We start from the raw sequence: 17,800 nt of genomic DNA on the forward strand, positions 1-17,800 counted from the left end.
TAACAATTTTTTTTCTTTTCAATAATGATTGGACCAATAAAACTACTAACAAGCGTTTCTTAATGACAACAATCCAAAATCTCATAAAAAAAAGTACAAAATAAAATATAGGAGGTGAAAATTCACTATGAAATTTCTAAAATGTACGTTATCTATACTATTTATATGTATAAGGGATAATAGTTGGGTTACTTCTTTTTAGTTTTCATTGTTTTGGTACCATATATGTATCTTTATAACTTCTCTAAACTATGGAATGTGTTTGGATCTGCGATTATGATCCCACATTTTTCACTAAATCCTCGTCCAAAACATCAAAATGATAGAGAAACAAATATTCTTAATTTTGAGTTTGTTCCTGCGCGAGAACACTTGTCTCCTTACTTCTTTCTCAGCTGCCTTCAAGTCTTTCCGAGTCTTCCGTGCCGACCGAATTACTAACTCCGAATGGTGGGGAGGGTACCTGCAAAGGCACTCCGACGATCAAGTCAGTGTTCGGTTTAGAGCAATAAATGTGCTGGTGGGAATAGTAACGTACCTCATTTATGTCACACCACCTGTATATTTATAGTGACATATGTGGGCCTGATGGGCCTTCATCCTTGGGAAATGGGTAATACATGATTTAACCTTAATCCTGTCTTAATCTAGTATGGTAATTAATGCCAAGTAGGCAGTTGGTTTGCCACGTGTTTATCATAGGCTCTTTCTTCAGGTTCTCGGCCAGACTTGGGGCCGAAGGGGTGTTCGGCCAGGCTTGGGGCCGAAGGGGTATTCGGCCAAGCTTAGGGCCGAAGGGGTGTTCGGCCAAGCTTGGGGCCGAAGGGGTGTTCGGCAGAGCTTGGGGCCGAAGGGGTGTTTTGAATAGTTTCATACCCCTTCTCTGGGTTTTTGGCTACTCACGAGACCGAGGGAGTGCTCGGCCAAGCTTGGGGCCGAAGGGGTGTTCGTCCAAGCGTGGGGCCGAAGGGGTGTTGTGTTTCATTCGGCTACGGCATTCCTTTCGGCCTATTTCCTGTCTTGAGGGGGCAGTTGGTGTGGTTCCTTGGTTCGGGCCCCCCTCTCGGCCCATTGTCCGACCGAAGGGTGCCAATTGGTGCGTTTCATTAGTTTGGGCGCCCCTTTCGACCTATTGCATGACCGAAAGGGTGCTTACTAGTACACTACCCCCCCCAAGCCCAAGGATGCAAGACGAAGGGGTTTTACACTTAGAGGCTCGGGGAGATTTAGGGTTTAGAACGTAGGGGTTTGTGCATATTTGGGGAGTTGTGTTGTCAAGATAGTGACCGTTGCATGTTACCGCCGCCTTTGGGTTTCGTGCCTAGGGTTGTGTCCTTTGGGGCTCAGGTGCATTTATTGTGAGCCTTTTGGGTGGCCTCGAGTAGTCTATATAAAGTGTTGAAGTGGGGTTTCATTTTTCAAGCTTTCTCTACACGGCCTCTGTATATTTTCTTCACTGAGCCGAATACTCCCAAAAGGTTGGTTTTTGTTTTTTGATCTTTAGTGATAATGGCCACCGAAGGTGTTACATTGTCGTCAGGGTCCTCAGCCAGCGAGGGGGGATCGGCCCAAAATCCGGATGCCGAGATGTTGGCGTTTAACGCCGAAGTAGAGGCGATTGGGGGTCTTAGTGAGTCGGGCCCCGAGCGAAGTGGGGAATCGGGGAGTTCCTCTGGGTCGGAATTGCCCGATGCCGAAATGAGTCCCGGGGATTATAGGCAAAAATTTCCCCCGTGAGGTCCCCGGGTACGACTGGGTTGATGGTGAAGTGGCGGCCTACTTCTCCCGTTTTCATGAGAGGGCCGCCGTGATACGCCTCCTTGGCCTTTGCACGTTGGGCCGATGGGAAGGTTGGGACCCTTATCCGATCATGCTTCGACGATGCCGGGCCGAAGGCCCTGGGGAGCTCGATCTGGTTTTCCTTGCGAAGCGGGAAGGTCAGGGGGATTTCTTTTACATGTACGAGTGTTTCTTCCGGGAGTTAGGGATGTCGCTTCCTTTTGATGATTTTCAGATGGGGGTCCTCCGTGTATTAAACGTAGCTCCGACCCAGTTGCACCCGAACGCGTGGGCTTATATGCAAGCGTTTCGGGTGTTATGTAAATATCATTATGTAGAGCCGACTGTAGGTTTATTTTTACATTTTTTCTGTACGCGTCCGTCTAATAAAACCGTGAAGTGGTTGTCGTTGATTCGGAATCCTGACCGACCGTTGTTGACGCCCTTCACATCGTCCTTTAAGGGCTTTAAAGCAGGGTTTGTGAAGGTGATCATAGACCCTGTAGTCGGTAGAAATTATTTTTACGATGCCGACGGGAAGCCTCTTTTTCCCTTCTATTGGACTCGTCAACCTCGGAAGTACGATGACTTTCCTGAGGATATGATGACCGACGCCGAGCTGTCGGCTTTAAGCGTTCTTAAGGGATTGCCGAAGTGCATCCCGTCTCGGTTCCTGGTGCTGCTTCCCAAGTCGCCTCGGCCTCGTTTTGAGCTAGAGGGTATGTGTTGTTTTTATTTGCTGTTGCTCGTGCTTGTTAGGTTGATTTGTGACTTGTTGTATTTTTGCAGGTTGGATGGCGCAGCAAGGGTTAGGCTTGTCTTATCGGCAGCTGATGAGGAACAAGGCTCTGGCTGGGTCCTCCGCCGAAGATCATCGTAGTGTCGCGATTGATCCTCAGCCGCAGGTCATGGAGGCCCCCCGACCGACGCCCCCTGTCGTTGCTCTTCCCGATCCAAAGAGCAGGAAGAGAAAAGACAAGGGGAAGAAGAAACCTGATGCGGCTGGTCCGGAAGGCTCGCGGCCAAAGCAACGCAGGGTCGAAGGTCCTTCGTCGGATTTGGCGGTCCCTTCGGCCATTGTCGCTAAGGACTTTTTGTCCGAGGAGATCCGGCCGGCAAGGGTGATGTCGTCAGATCTTCTGTCGGCCCAAGGTCACGTGATGCTAGACGCGGCCACTCCCTCGGCGCAATGGGCCGTGGCATGTGAGTTACATGTCCGGGCGACGGCTATTTTTAGAAAGATGGCTCTGGAGCCGATGGGCGAACTGCACAGTCTCTAGAAGAGTTTGGAGGACTCTAAGGCGGCCCTTCAAGAATCCCTCTCGGCCCAAGAGGCGCTCACAAGTGACAAGGTTGCATCCGATGCTGAAATTGCCCGGTTGAAAGGGGCTTTATCGGAGATGGAGGCTCGGGCCTTGGCGGCTGAAGAAGCAAGAGTCCGAGAGGCGGAAGAGGCTGCTGCTCGGGAGGAACAATCCAAGGCCGATGCAGAAGCTGCTATGGCCGCCTTCCGGGCCGAGTGCGAAGGCAAGATCGTGAAGGAGCACGAGGAGGGGTTTTGGCATGCCGTTCGGCAGGCAACCCACTTCGGCGCTTTTCCCCCTGACTTTTCTTTCGAATTGAGCAAGGACTTCTTCCAGGGGGAATTCATGGATTTTGCCGATGCGCCGGATAACCTTGAGCCAGATGATGCGGCCCCGCCCTGATCGGCCCCGGCAGAGGATCCCGGGACCACTCTGAATGATGATGACGAGACCGAGCAGACCACCAATGCTGATTAGGCGGCCTCTGCTCTCGTCTTTTTGATACATCTGTTTTGTTGATGATGTATAGGGATAGGGTATACTTTTTGTTCTTCTTTTTTGATTCCTTAGGCCGAATGAGCCAAATTTGATTGTACCCCCCGGCCGTTAGTGCCGTTTTTAACTTGAATGAAATCTTAGTTCCCGTTCGGGCTTTCCTTTTACTCTTGTTTATTTACATAGATATTGTTCCTTCATTCGGACCTGTTTCCATTTTAACAACATAGAATTTTCTTTTAGCCGAGTGAGGTGTACCTTGGAGTGAGATTGCATGAAAGTCGGTTAAGACTTCAACCTTGCCCGAGCAAATTGCTCGGGAGGGAATTGTTTTTCCAACCTTGGCCGAGCAAGTTGCTCGGGAGGGAATGTTTCTTCGTCCTTGCCCGAGTTAAGGTACTCGGGAGGGAATTGATTGTTCATCCTTGGCCGAACGAGGTAGTTCGGGAGGGAATGTTACTTCGTCCTTTGCCGAGTTAAGGTACTCGGGAGGGAATTGATTGTTCATCCTTGGCCGAACGAGGTAGTTCGGGAGGGAATGCTACTTCGTCCTTGACCGAGTTAAGGTACTCGGGAGGGAAATGATTGTTCATCCTTGGCCGAACGAGGTAGTTCGGGAGGGAATGTTACTTCGTCCTTTGCCGAGTTAAGGTACTCGGGAGGGAATTGATTGTTCATCCTTGGCCGAACGAGGTAGTTCGAGAGGGAATGCTACTTCGTCCTTGACCGAGTTAAGGTACTCGGGAGGGAAATGATTGTTCATCCTTGGCCGAACGAGGTAGTTCGGGAAGGAATGTTACTTCGTCCTTAGCCGAGTTAGGGTACTCAGGAGGGAATTGATTGTTCATCCTTGGCCAAACGAGGTAGTTCGGGAGGGACTGTTACTTCGTCCTTAGCCGAGTTAGGGTACTCGGGAGGGAATTGATTGTTCATCCTTGGCCGAACGAGGTAGTTCGGGAGGGCATGCATGATTTAACTTGTAATTAAATTGGGCAAATGAATGATTCGAAAGAGCTTGTTTCATTGATATGGTGCCTCGTTAAAAACCTTTCCCAGGAAAACCTCTTTCACATTTTTATAGAGGGCAAAACCTGAGGAAGGAAAAGAGTACACCGAAACAATAACATACTATTTAACTGAAATAATGTTTCAAATGCGTTGCGTTCCATGTTCGGGGAATAGCTTTTCCCGAGAGCTCTTCCAACTTGTAGGCTCCGTTTTTCAAGTTATGCATTATGCGAAACGGGCCGTCCCAATTAGGTGCAAGTTTGCCCTGAGCCTTGTCTTTTCTTGCTTCTCCGGTAGTTCGCCACACGAGATCCCCAGCTTGAAATTCCCTTGGTTTTACTTTGGTTCGAACTTTCTTTGCTAACCTGGTGCGACATGCCTCCATATTGATAAGAGCTCGGTCTCGGATCTCTTCCACCAAATCCATCTCAATGTTGAGTGCTTCCCGGTTGGTGTCTTCATCGAACTGTGTTCGCCTTAGCGAAGGTTCGCCCACCTCAACCGGGATCATTGCATCTGTGCCGTAGGTCAGCCGGAAAGGGGTCTCTCTGGTTGAACTCTGTGGGGTGCACCGATATGCCCATAGGATGTCCGGTAAGTGATCCGGCCAGGATCCCTTAGCTTGTCCAAGTCGTCGTTTTAACTCCTTTAAGATGACTTTGTTTGCCGCTTCAGCCTGCCCGTTGGATTGGGGATGTTCGACCGAGGTCATCTTATGTTTGACACCTAGCTCGGTCAAAAATTCATTGAAGCGTCGATCGGTGAATTGTAGACCATTATCTGTTATCAAGGCGTATGGAATTCCGAAACGTGTGACGACATTCTTCCAGAAGAACTTTTGGACATTGTTGGCCGTAATAGTAGCCAACGCTTCTGCTTCGATCCACTTAGTGAAGTGATCTACTGCCACTACCAGGAATTTCACTTGTCCCCTACCCGGCGGGAATGGTCCGAGAATGTCCATGCCCCAAACAGAAAATGGCCATGGAGTGGTTATAGGATGGAGCTCCTCTGGAGGTTGATGCGTCAGAGGTCCATGTTGTTGACACTGCCTGCAATGTTGTACAAACTTAGCACAATCGGTTTTCAAGGTGGGCCAGTAGTAACCGGCCCGAATCACTTTTGTTGCGAGAGTCCGGCTTCCCGAATGAGTTCCGCACACTCCTTCATGAATTTCTCGGAGAACATAGCTTGCCTGCTCGGGAGTGAGGCATTTCAACAAGGGGGAGGAAATGCCTCGCTTATACATTTCTCCGGCAATCAACGTATACCGCACGGCTGTGATCCTCATTTTCTTCGCTTCTAGGGGGTCTTCGGGCAATTCCCATGTCCGAAGGTGGTTTACTATGGCATCCATCCAACACGGGCTTCCCTGATCAATCTTCAGGCATTCAGTTTCATTGATGCTCGGGCTAAGTAACTGTTGTTGTATCACGCTACGCAAGTGGCTGGTTTTCTTGCTACTAGCGAGTTTAGCTAGTTGGTCATCCCGAAGGTTGTGTTCCCGGGGAGTGTGCGTGACTCGGACCTCTTCGAAGTTGCTTTTTAGCTTATGGAAAGCATGAAAGTATAATAGCAAAGTCGGATCTTTGATCTGGAAAGTGCCGTTAACTTGCCCGGTTACCACTTGTGAATCGCTAAAGCACTGGAGCTTAGTGATGTCGAGTTCGGCGGCCAACCTTAGTCCCGCGAGAAGGGCCTCGTATTCTGCTTGGTTATTAGAGGCTTTGAATCCAAACTGCAATGATTGTTCTACTATTATTGTCCCCGGTCCTTCCAAAATGATACCGGCGCCGCTGCCGTGTTGGTTGGACGATCCGTCCACGTGTAGTGTCCATGAGTGTGGCTCTGGAGTTACCGGCGAAGTGAATTCGTTGATGAAGTCGGCCATACATTGCGCCTTGATGGGTCCCCTTGGCTCAAAACGAATATCAAATTGCGACAATTCGATGGACCAAGCAACCATCCTTCCGGCCAATTCGGGCTTTTGTAGGACTTTTGCAATGGGGCTATCTGTTCGGACCAGTATCCTGTGACTCTGGAAGTAGTGTCGGAGACGCCTGGCTGTATGCACAAGGGCGAGAACGGTCCTTTCGAGATGTTGATACCTCGTTTCGGCCTCTTATAAGACCCTGCTGATGAAGTATACCGGCCTTTGCTCTGTTTTTTCTTGCACTAATACAGTGCTGATGGCTTTATCTGAGACCGAAAGGTACACTATCATGTCCAGCTGAGGGTCGGGTTTGGCAAGCAACGGTGGAGCAGTTAGTATCGTCTTGAAGTTTTGGAAAGCGGATTCACATTCATCGGTCCACTTAAACTTGGTGGCTTTCTTTAGTAGGGACATAATGGGTCTGGATCAGTCAGCCATGCAGGGCAGGAATCGGGCTAGGGAGGCGATTCGTCCGGCTAAGCGTTGCACTTCCTTTACATTAAGAGGGCTTCTCATATTGATAACGGCCTGACACTTATCCGGGTTGGCTTCTATGCCTCTCTTTGACAACATGAAGCCGAGAAATTTTCCCCCTGCTACTCCGAAGGTGCATTTAGCTGGGTTCAATCGCATGTTGTGCCGCCTTACCTCGTCGAAAATCACTTTCAGGTCTCTTAAATGATCAGCGGCGGAGTTGGATTTGATCACCATATCATCCACGTAGACCTCCAAACATGCCCCAATTTGTTGAGAAAATTTTTTTTCCATGAGGCGCTGGTATGTGGCCCCTGCATTCTTCAAGCCGAATGGCATTACCTTGTAACAGAAATTAGCTGAGTCTGTGATGAATGCGGTCTTGGTTTCGTCTGGGGGGTACATCGGTATCTGATTATACCCCGAATATGCATCTAGGAAACTTAATCTCTGGTGGCCGGCCGCTCCATCGACCAATGCGTCGATGTGGGGCAGAGGGTAAGCATCTTTTGGGCATGCTTTGTTCAGATCCGTGTAGTCTGTGCACATTCGCCACTTCCCATTGGATTTTTTAACCATCACCACGTTGGCCAACCATGTGGAGTACTTGACCTCCCTTATGAATCCGACTTGAAGTAATTTGGCAGTCTCTTCTTTTATCGCTTGATATCTATCTCCCCCCATTTTTCTCTTTTTCTGGGCGATAGGCTTGGCATCTCGGCAAACCGAGAGTCTGTGGCAGTGGAAGCTAGGGTCGATGCCCGGCATATCGGCTGCTGTCCAAGCGAACAAATCTGAATACATCAACAAGACTCGTTTAATGTTTTCCGCGTCGTCATCTGTTAATTGGGAACTTAGATATGTAACTTGGTCCTCCACCTTCCCGAGCTGGAAAGGGACTGTCGTTTCCGTCGGCTCAACCCTATGTTCGTCTTCTATTCTGGGATCAAGTTCTAAGTCCTCCATTTTGCATTGACCAATATCTCCAATGACATTGACGTCTCGGCGTCGGGTCGTCTTCGGAGTCGGTTGTACCTTTAGACTGGCCAGGTAACATTCGCGGGCTGTCTTTTGATCGGCGTGCAGTGTAATGATCTTGCCTTCTTCCGACGGAAATTTCATTGCTAAGTGAGGGGTAGAGACGATGGCTCTAAGCCTGTTCAGGGAAGGTCGACCTAAGAGGATATTATACGACGTGTTAGCGCTTACCACAACGTACCGTATTTTTATCCTTCGTCTCTGCTGGTCGTCTCCGAAATAGGTGTACAGATCTATTGTTCCCCTTGTGTCTACTCGTTCACCGGAGAATCCCACCAAAGGTTCATCGTAAGGCGTCAATTCCTGTTCGGGGATGCCGAGCTGTTCAAAAGTTTTCCAGTATAAGATATCAGCCGAGCTTCCCTGATCGACAAGAGTTTTTCTTACAATGCAGTTATTAATTTCCACACTGATGACCATGGGGTCGTCTTGCACTGGGTCGACGCCTTGAAAATCCTGATCAGTGAATGTGATAGGGGGCATACGAATAGCAGCTGCCCGTCCTATGGCGTTAACCGATTTGATTGCCCTTAGGTGTCTTTTCCGGGCCGAGGAAGAACTCCCTCCTCCGGCGAAGCCTCCCGCAATAGTGTTTATAACTCGCCTGGGTTGGTTTCGGTCTCGCTGTTGAGTGTTTCTTTCTTGAGACCTGCTGCGTTCACGGGATCGGTGCCTTGGGGGTACCCGTTCTCGATTCTCTCTTCGGTCCTCCTCCCTGCCTGTACGATAATTGTTTCTCCTGTTATCTCCTCGAACAAAATTTTGGAGATGTCCGGCTTTAACGAGATCCTCAATACGATCCCGAAGGGCGGAGCACTCTTCAGTAGTGTGTCCTCTATTCCTGTGGAATTGACACGCCTTGGATGTGTCGGCGTGAGGCGGGGTCATGGCTCTTCGGGGAACAGCTAGTACTTCCGTGGCTAACGCCTGTTCCAACACCTTGGCCCTACTCGTGTTAAGCGGCGTGTATTGCATGTACCTTGGACCTCTGTTATTCTTCTCTCGGTTGGTGGTGTCTCGGGGACGAGGTTTGGGGAGCTCCTTGTCACTTTCTTTTTTGGCGAGAAACAAGTCGGGTCGGTTTTGACTTCTAAATTCAGCCAATTCCTCCATCTGCATGTATTTCGTGGCTCTTTGTCTCAGGTCGTCAAGGTCTCGGGGTGGTTTTTTACACAAGCTATTGACGAATGGGCCAGGTCGTAATGTTGTGGTTAAGTGATGCATGGCAACGGCTGGGTCCAAATCGCGAATAGATAGTGTCATTTTTCCAAACCTCTCCATGAAAGTTCTAAGAGGTTCCTTCTTCTCTTGGCGAATGTTGACCAACGCGATCGAGGTGAGTTGGTGCGGACGGCTCGTAGCGAATTGTATCACGAAGCGGGAAGACAAGGACGTGAAAGAGTCCACGGTCCCGGGTGGAAGCCTGGTAAACCAGTTGAGTGCCAGTCCCTTTAAGGATGTGGGGAAGACTTTGCAAAGAATAGCGTCCTCGTCTGTGTATAAGCCGACCTGGGTGACGAAAATATCCAAATGCTCTTCAGGGTCGGTGGTTCCGTCGTATTTTTCCAGGGTCAGGTTTTTCCAGTTGTCGGGCAAACGAGCCCCGGCAATTTCTGGCGTGAATGGAGTCCTTCCCTGTCTTCGTTGTTGGTCTTGCGTTGTCGCGGGTCCACCTGATGGGCGAGGAACATTGACTTCCTTATACCATCCAGACGATTCACCTTGGTCCCGGGTCGACTGGTTGCGTGTATCGTGCGACGGGTGCCATGTCCGATTATCGCTCCTGAGCTCGGCATTTTCTCTTCTCAGGGCCGATAATTCGTGAGCATCTTTTTCTCGAAGCCTCCTGAGTTCCATCATTTCGGCCTTCAGTTGCTCGATGGCCGATGACGGATTAGGCTGTTGAGATCGGTCCATGTATGACTCTTCCATTCCATCCTCGTTCTGATTAGCTTGTTGCCTAGGATTGTCCCGGGGCATCCCGTAGGGGTATTCTGTGGCAACGTTCTCTTGCTGACTTCTCGTAAGTACCATCTTGCTCCGGGGTCGAAGACCGTTCTAACTTCGGGGTCGAAAACCGTTCTAGCTTCGGGGTCGAAAACCGTTCTAGCTTCGGCCCCACGGTGGGCGCCAAAATGTTCCTGCGCGAGAACACTTGTCTCCTTACTTCTTTCTCAGCTGCCTTCAAGTCTTTCCGAGTCTTCCGTGCCGACCGAATTACTAACTCCGAATGGTGGGGAGGGTACCTGCAAAGGCACTCCGACGATCAAGTCAGTGTTCGGTTTAGAGCAATAAATGTGCTGGTGGGAATAGTAACGTACCTCATTTATGTCACACCACCTGTATATTTATAGTGACATATGTGGGCCTGATGGGCCTTCATCCTTGGGAAATGGGTAATACATGATTTAACCTTAATCCTGTCTTAATCTAGTATGGTAATTAATGCCAAGTAGGCAGTTGGTTTGCCACGTGTTTATCATAGGCTCTTTCTTCAGGTTCTCGGCCAGACTTGGGGCCGAAGGGGTGTTCGGCCAGGCTTGGGGCCGAAGGGGTATTCGGCCAAGCTTAGGGCCGAAGGGGTGTTCGGCCAAGCTTGGGGCCGAAGGGGTGTTCGGCAGAGCTTGGGGCCGAAGGGGTGTTTTGAATAGTTTCATACCCCTTCTCTGGGTTTTTGGCTACTCACGAGACCGAGGGAGTGCTCGGCCAAGCTTGGGGCCGAAGGGGTGTTCGTCCAAGCGTGGGGCCGAAGGGGTGTTGTGTTTCATTCGGCTACGGCATTCCTTTCGGCCTATTTCCTGTCTTGAGGGGGCAGTTGGTGTGGTTCCTTGGTTCGGGCCCCCCTCTCGGCCCATTGTCCGACCGAAGGGTGCCAATTGGTGCGTTTCATTAGTTTGGGCGCCCCTTTCGACCTATTGCATGACCGAAAGGGTGCTTACTAGTACACTGTTGATCCACCTCGTATTGGACATGATGCGGAAACGAATAAACTCTCAATTTTTAAATACAAATTAATCACTTATTATTTTGAAGTTTCTACTATCTCTATTTTTTTTATATCATTTTAATTTTTAAATTTCTATCATTGTTTTAATTATGCTTTTAAATTCCAATTTTTATTTATTTATTTATTTATAATACATAGAAGCACAAAGTATTATTTATTTCTCCTTAATATTTACAATGTAGAAAATAATGTTTTTAAAATTACTTAACACTAGGTCAAAGACATAAGAATAATAAAATCTTAAAAGACATGAATCAATAAAACCGAATCAAAATATAACAAATTTGATAAGTAACTTAATTAATTTAAAATTAATCAAATAAAATTTTCACCTTTTGAAATATCTCCGAAACTTACAATATTTCCAACCTAAACCTAGGAAATAAGAGTCTATTATTAGGCAAAATGTGGAGCAAAGCAAGCCTTGAATAATTGAGTAGCCATTCTAATTCTAACTACACTTTTTCCTAATGCGAGTTGAAATTCTTGTTGGTTGACAATTAATGCTATGCATGTTTGAATGGAATTTATAACATTTTGTTTGTAGATGTTTCCAAAAGTTTGGCTTTACCAAGTTACCAACTGCTTTCGATGGAGCTTAGTTTGTTTTATGTGTTTATAGGAACATGGACCACTGAATTGGCGAGTAAAGATGATTGCTCCTCAACTTTCTCATGTATATCTGATTCTTTATTGCCGAGAGAGACTCTCCTAGCCATGGTTGTTGGGTGTAGGGTAACTCCTCCAGCTAGTAGCTTTTGCTGAAATGATCAAAACTAGGACGTAACTTTATGCAGTTTCTCAAAATGGCCATGCAATACTCATTCAGTGGCAAGTCTCGTGAATCTTATAACTACACATTAATTGAACCATTCATTGCTTATCCCTTTGCAATCTCTAGAAACTCTTGTTTAAAAACTTTATACTGGCCATAGCCGGCACAATGACAAATGGCGGGGTGCAATGCAATTTGCCCATTAAGATACTACATATATGTGTTTATTGGTTTGCGTTTACATTCTTTGAACGGGTCCATGTTATTCTTATTTGTTTACATACATAAATATGGATATATCTATATGACTACATGATTCTGTGACACTTTTTATTATTATTGTTATAATGCACATTTGGAGACAACTTGACATTACTAAGAAGAATTATCTACTAGATTCTCTCATACACTAAAAGCAACAAGTGTGTGCTCCTCACAACATTTGTTAGAATATAACACAAAAGATAGACCCAGTAATTAGCTTAAAATTATAAAAGAGAAATATTAATAATGTTATTTTCAGAGTAATTAATAATGAACTCTATTAAATAACCTGAATTTCTCAAACTAAAAAAGAGATGAGATAAAACTTAGGTAAAGTATTATAGAGATATTGCTTGCATTATACCTCTTTAATCAAAATTAGAATATCATTTTGATAATATGTATTTATATTTAATGTAAAATTCAATAATATATACTTATGCATATTATTAAGATAAAATTTTAATTTTGATGAAAGAATAACACTATATAAATTTTGTCTATAATTATATTACCTTCTCTTGAAGTTAGTAATACTATTTTTAATTAAAAAAAATTACTATGTATATTCATATATTGTACATACATATGAGAGGTATGTATTTTTTTTTTTTAAATAATGAGGTATGGTATAAGAAACATATATAAAGTTAGAAGGGTGTGTGAATTTTTTTAATTAAGAATGATAAAAGTACAATTAATACTAATTTTGAGGAGACCATTGTTATTGTACTCGAAATCTATTTGATAACAAAAACAAAATTGTGAAAAATAAATTTCTAATATTAAAATATTTTTTATTTCACAACTTAGAAAATATCGATTTTTTTTAATCCTTATCTCTTAATATATATCTCTATCAAGTGAAATAAAAATGAACACTAATGTAGCGAACTAGATAATTTAATCAAATACAAGTATATTTTTTTTTGTTAAAATCCTTATTTGGTCTTTCATAATATTTTTTTGTTTTAATTTAGTCTCACTTTAATTTTTGGTTTCAATTTGGTCCCCAATAATTTAAATCATTGTAATTTGGGACTTCTGTCCAAATGATTTAAACAGAGTTAACTGGTGTCCACGTGGATGCCACATAGATGCATAGGTGAATGCCAAATTTCATGAGTACACGTGGAACCAGAACAGCCCGTTCTGAATCCAGAACGACCCATTCTGCTTGCACATATTATGTGTTAATTTTGCAACTGGAACAAGCCGTTCCAAATGCAAATTTAACACAACATGAGTGCATAAGAACGGGCCGTTCTGAAATCAGAACGGACTGTTTTGCTTTTAGAACGGACCGTTCTGGATTCAGAACGACCTGTTTCTAGAACGCCAACTTCATGCTTTTTATTGTATTTTTTTTCATTATATATATATATTAATAAAAGTACAATAAAAAAATACAATAAATTAATATTATTTATGAATAAAACTAAAAAAAATCAATAAATAAAACCGTCCAAAATACCTTTTTGATTTGAACTTATCCAGTTCAAAATCTTGACCAAAATGCCGCAATGTGAATCAAAAATTGAAAATAAAAATTCATAACATATCATAAATTCAAAGACAGAAACATGGTTCAGAAACTGAAAATAAAAATTCAGAACATAACATATACTAAAAAAGTTTAAAGAAATTGCTGAGAATGCACATGAAATAACATATACTGAAAAAGTTCAAAAATTCATCCTTGACTGTATAGTGTCAATTTGGTAGTAAGTGGTTCACTCCAGTTTGACTAACAATGAAATAAAACCTGGTACCATTGTCGTTAGTGATACATTGCATCGTCCTTAATGATACACTGTATAACCTAAATGTTTAGCAATCGAAGTTATCAATCCCCATTGACAATATTATCAAATCTAGTGTTTGAAATACTTTGTACCTTGAGTTTTTTTCCGCGCACGATGAACGACTGTGAAAATTCTGGAACTAGAACGATCCGTTCTGAAACCAGAACGGCCCGTTCTGGTTTCACTCTTGGTGTGTAAATTTTGTACTTAGAACGGCCTGTTCTAGGTACAAAATATACACACCAAGAGTGCAACCAGAATGAGCCGTTCTGGTTCCAGGTGTATTCAAAAAATTTGGGATCCATCTACGTGACATCTACGTGGTTACCATTTAATTCTGTTTAAATCATTTGGACGGAAGTTCCAAATTGCAATAATTTAAATTATTGAGAACTAAATTGAAATAAAAAATTAAAGTGAGAGTAAATTGAAAAAAAAATATTATAAGGGACCAAATAAAGATTTTAACCTATATTTTTTAAGTTTTTTGTGACACCCTTACTACCCCAACCCATATATTGTAATAATGAAAACTTAACAAAAACAATTTTCAATTTCGGTAAAAGGGTTCACATGAGAATCTTCAAAATCGTTCTTCAATAACCACAACGATAAAAATGAAACGTGAGAGTTTACAAATGATTTTCAAAAATAATATTTACAATTCTAATTTCATATAATAATCTATGTCCTAAAGAAAATCCTCTGCCCCGATGTCACAATATCAGAGCATAACCACAACTCAACCGTTAGCATTCTAGATGTCACTCGTAGCCGGATCTTCCTCACCTAAAATATCCACAAATCGCACGGTGAGAAAAGAAAACATCTATATATGTAGCACATAAGAAAACACAACATATTATCTCATTATAACTAAATATTCATAAATATTTCAACATATCGTATTTCAATCAATCATACATCGTCATCACGTCATAATTCTCAATCACACCAATCATCACAAATCTTGCACTTCACACTATGCCAAGGTCACGCTACCCATTTAACAATCTCAGGCCATGCTCACCCCTGATATAACACTGTGCCAAGGTCACGTTATCCCTATCCCAGGGCCGTGCTCACCCTTGACATGTTAACCAAGGTCACGATACCCACGTAACAATCCAGAGTCGTGCTCACCCCTGATATAACACTGTGCCAAGGTCACGTTATCCCTATTCCAGGGCCGTGCTCACCCCTGACATGTTAACCAAGGTCACGATACTCATGTAACAATCCAGAGCCGTGCTCACCCCTGATATAACACTGTGCCAAGGTCACGTTATCCCTAACCTAGGACCGTGCTCACCCCTGACATGTTAACCAAGGTCACGATACTCATGTAACAATCTCGGGCCGTGCTCACCCCTGGTCATAAGTGTGAAGAACCACAATCACATCTCATTCACATCCACATTCACATCCACATCCACATCCACATCCACATCTCAATTCCACAATATATACACAATCCACACAAAATGGTGATTCACATACCCCTCAAGTAACTCATCATCTAGATCATCAAATAATATAACAATAACATTCATAAACTAATATAACAAACAACAGAATTATCAATTTAATATAATTTTAACGTAAACAGTAAAATCCCCAATTGTTCCAAAACCTAACTCACAAGCACTTTTCTACAATTTTGTTCTCCCTCTTAGATCATCATTCTTACAAATTATTAGCATATTTATAATCCTCAACACATACAGAATCTATTGGGATCCTCAATTTCTCAAACAGAAATCATCCAATTTTTCACAACCTAACTTACAGACACTTTTCTATAATTTCGTTCTCTCTCCCAGAGCATCATTTTTACAAGTTAAACATATATTCGTAATCCTAAATATATATAGAATCACATAAGATAATTAATTCTCCAAACAGAAATAATTATAAAATTATTCATAACCCTAAGGGCTCTTCCTCTACTCAATTCCCTCATGTAACTCTACATATAAATAATCTCCTTTTCCCCCGTACCTGGATAAATAGGAACTCGGGCAGAACCTCCTCCTCTTTTTCCTTAAACAAGGATCGAAACTAAATCTGGGACAGAACCTCATCTTCTGAGTTCCTCTTGGTCTTCAGAGAGAAGAAAAGGAACGAAAGAGAGAACAGAAGAGAAGAGAGAGTGAGAATGCGAGGTGTGTAGAAATGAGAGGATTTGAGGCCTATTTATAGGATTTTTCGCCCACCTACCACTACGGCCCGTTCCAAAATCGGAACGGCCCGTTCTGGACCCTTCAAACCTACGCAAATTTTTGAACTGGAACGGCCCGTTCCAAAACCAGAACGACCCGTTCCCAATCCCAGCAAAATGACCCGTTCTCCCTCCGGAACGACCCGTTCTCCAAACCAGAACGACCCGTTCTCCCTCTGGAACGGCCCGTTCTCCAAACCGGAACGGCCCGTTCTCCCTCCAGAACGGCCCGTTCTGATTCTCAAATTTTGGGCCTTTAACTTATTCCAGAACGGCCCGTTTCACTTTTGAAACGGTCCGTTCTGGGCAACGAATTGGGCCTACGACCCATTGAAAATTGGCTGTTACATTTTCATTATATAATATAACTTTTAAATTTAATGTAAACTTTCAAAAATCATTATCTTGATGTTTTGCTTCTATTATATGTAACTATATTTATTGTTCGTTGTACTTAGGCCTAGTTAGGAATAGTTTGTCCCTAAAATTATTCCCACAGACATTGCATTAATTGTGCTGTGAAAGCAGGGAAAATAAAAGTTAAGAAACAGTTAGATTGGATGTGGTTGCCACTTAAAACATATCCTCCAATTTCAATAAATATGAACAAACGGTGTATCTATACTTTTAAATAACTCAATGTCCAGAAAAACAAAAAATTGTAGTGTTCATCAAAATAAAATCCAAACGTCAGAACTCTGATGACGGGTTAAACATTCCAATTTCGAGATAAAAAAGTAAATCTCAATCATCAATTTTTTGACTGATTATATGATTATTTAAAATTTTATTTTATTAATATTAGTCTTTAAATTACATAAATGTATAAAATGATTAAAATTTAATATTTTCATAATTTACTATATATTTATCAAATTCTAAATATTAATTTTAAGCTTATTTGAATTCCACTGCTGTTAAGATTTTCTTTGGTAGTAAACAGTGTTAAACTATTTTTATTTTACGTTGAAAATCTTACATCAATTACTTATATGGTTAATTTATTATATAAAAGATAATTTTTCATTTAATTTTATAAGTTGATTTTGAAATTGATTTCACTTTCTAAAAAGATAGTAGAACATAGTAAAGAGCATGTTCTAATGATTATTAATTATATAAATAGAAAAAAATTAGTTTTATAAGATTAATTTAGATTTAAACAAATTTCTAAAACTCTACTTTATCCTCATTCAAGTGTTTAGATTCGAATACAGAATATAGTGAATACACCCAAAATTTATTTAGTATAAGTAAAATGTTAGGTGATATCAATGATTTAAACTCATTTTGTATGATAAATTTACCCAAAATTTATTGCGTAAATATAAAAGTTAATTTTAATATCTTTGTTAAATTTAAATGTAGGATGGGGACCCACACAGCCTTTGCCTGGAGAGTGGAAAGTGAAATGTGAGTGACGACTCTGTAGTACGAATTTTTGGGTGACTTCTTCCCGCCGGAGACAGACAGGGACAAAATTTGCACAAAGCCTGTGGGGCCCACTCTGCCTTGTTCAAATTACCTATCAATCTTGTACACATTTTATATTGTCATAAAAAATAATACGGCACACATATATAATATTATTTTTTTAGGTGGACTTACAATAAGTAAATGATTAATGATTCAATTAACCTCTTCTAACATATGCATTTTTTATACACACAATATACGAGTCGAACACATGGATACAT

General features: G+C 42.9%; 1 protein-coding gene across 1 annotated transcript; it reads right to left on the bottom strand.

Moving 5' to 3' along the window:
* Positions 1-6,945: 6,945 nt before the first annotated feature.
* LOC145953519 (uncharacterized) lies at positions 6,946-10,065 on the bottom strand. Its single transcript, XM_083067495.1, has one exon. It carries the CDS (start codon positions 10,063-10,065, stop codon positions 6,946-6,948), a length of 3,120 nt encoding a protein of 1,039 aa, XP_082923621.1.
* Positions 10,066-17,800: the final 7,735 nt, after the last annotated feature.

This window comes from Cajanus cajan, chromosome 11 (assembly GCF_000230855.2).
Source record: "Cajanus cajan strain Asha chromosome 11, NIPB_CcT2T_4, whole genome shotgun sequence".
Taxonomy (NCBI): Eukaryota; Viridiplantae; Streptophyta; class Magnoliopsida; order Fabales; family Fabaceae; genus Cajanus; species Cajanus cajan.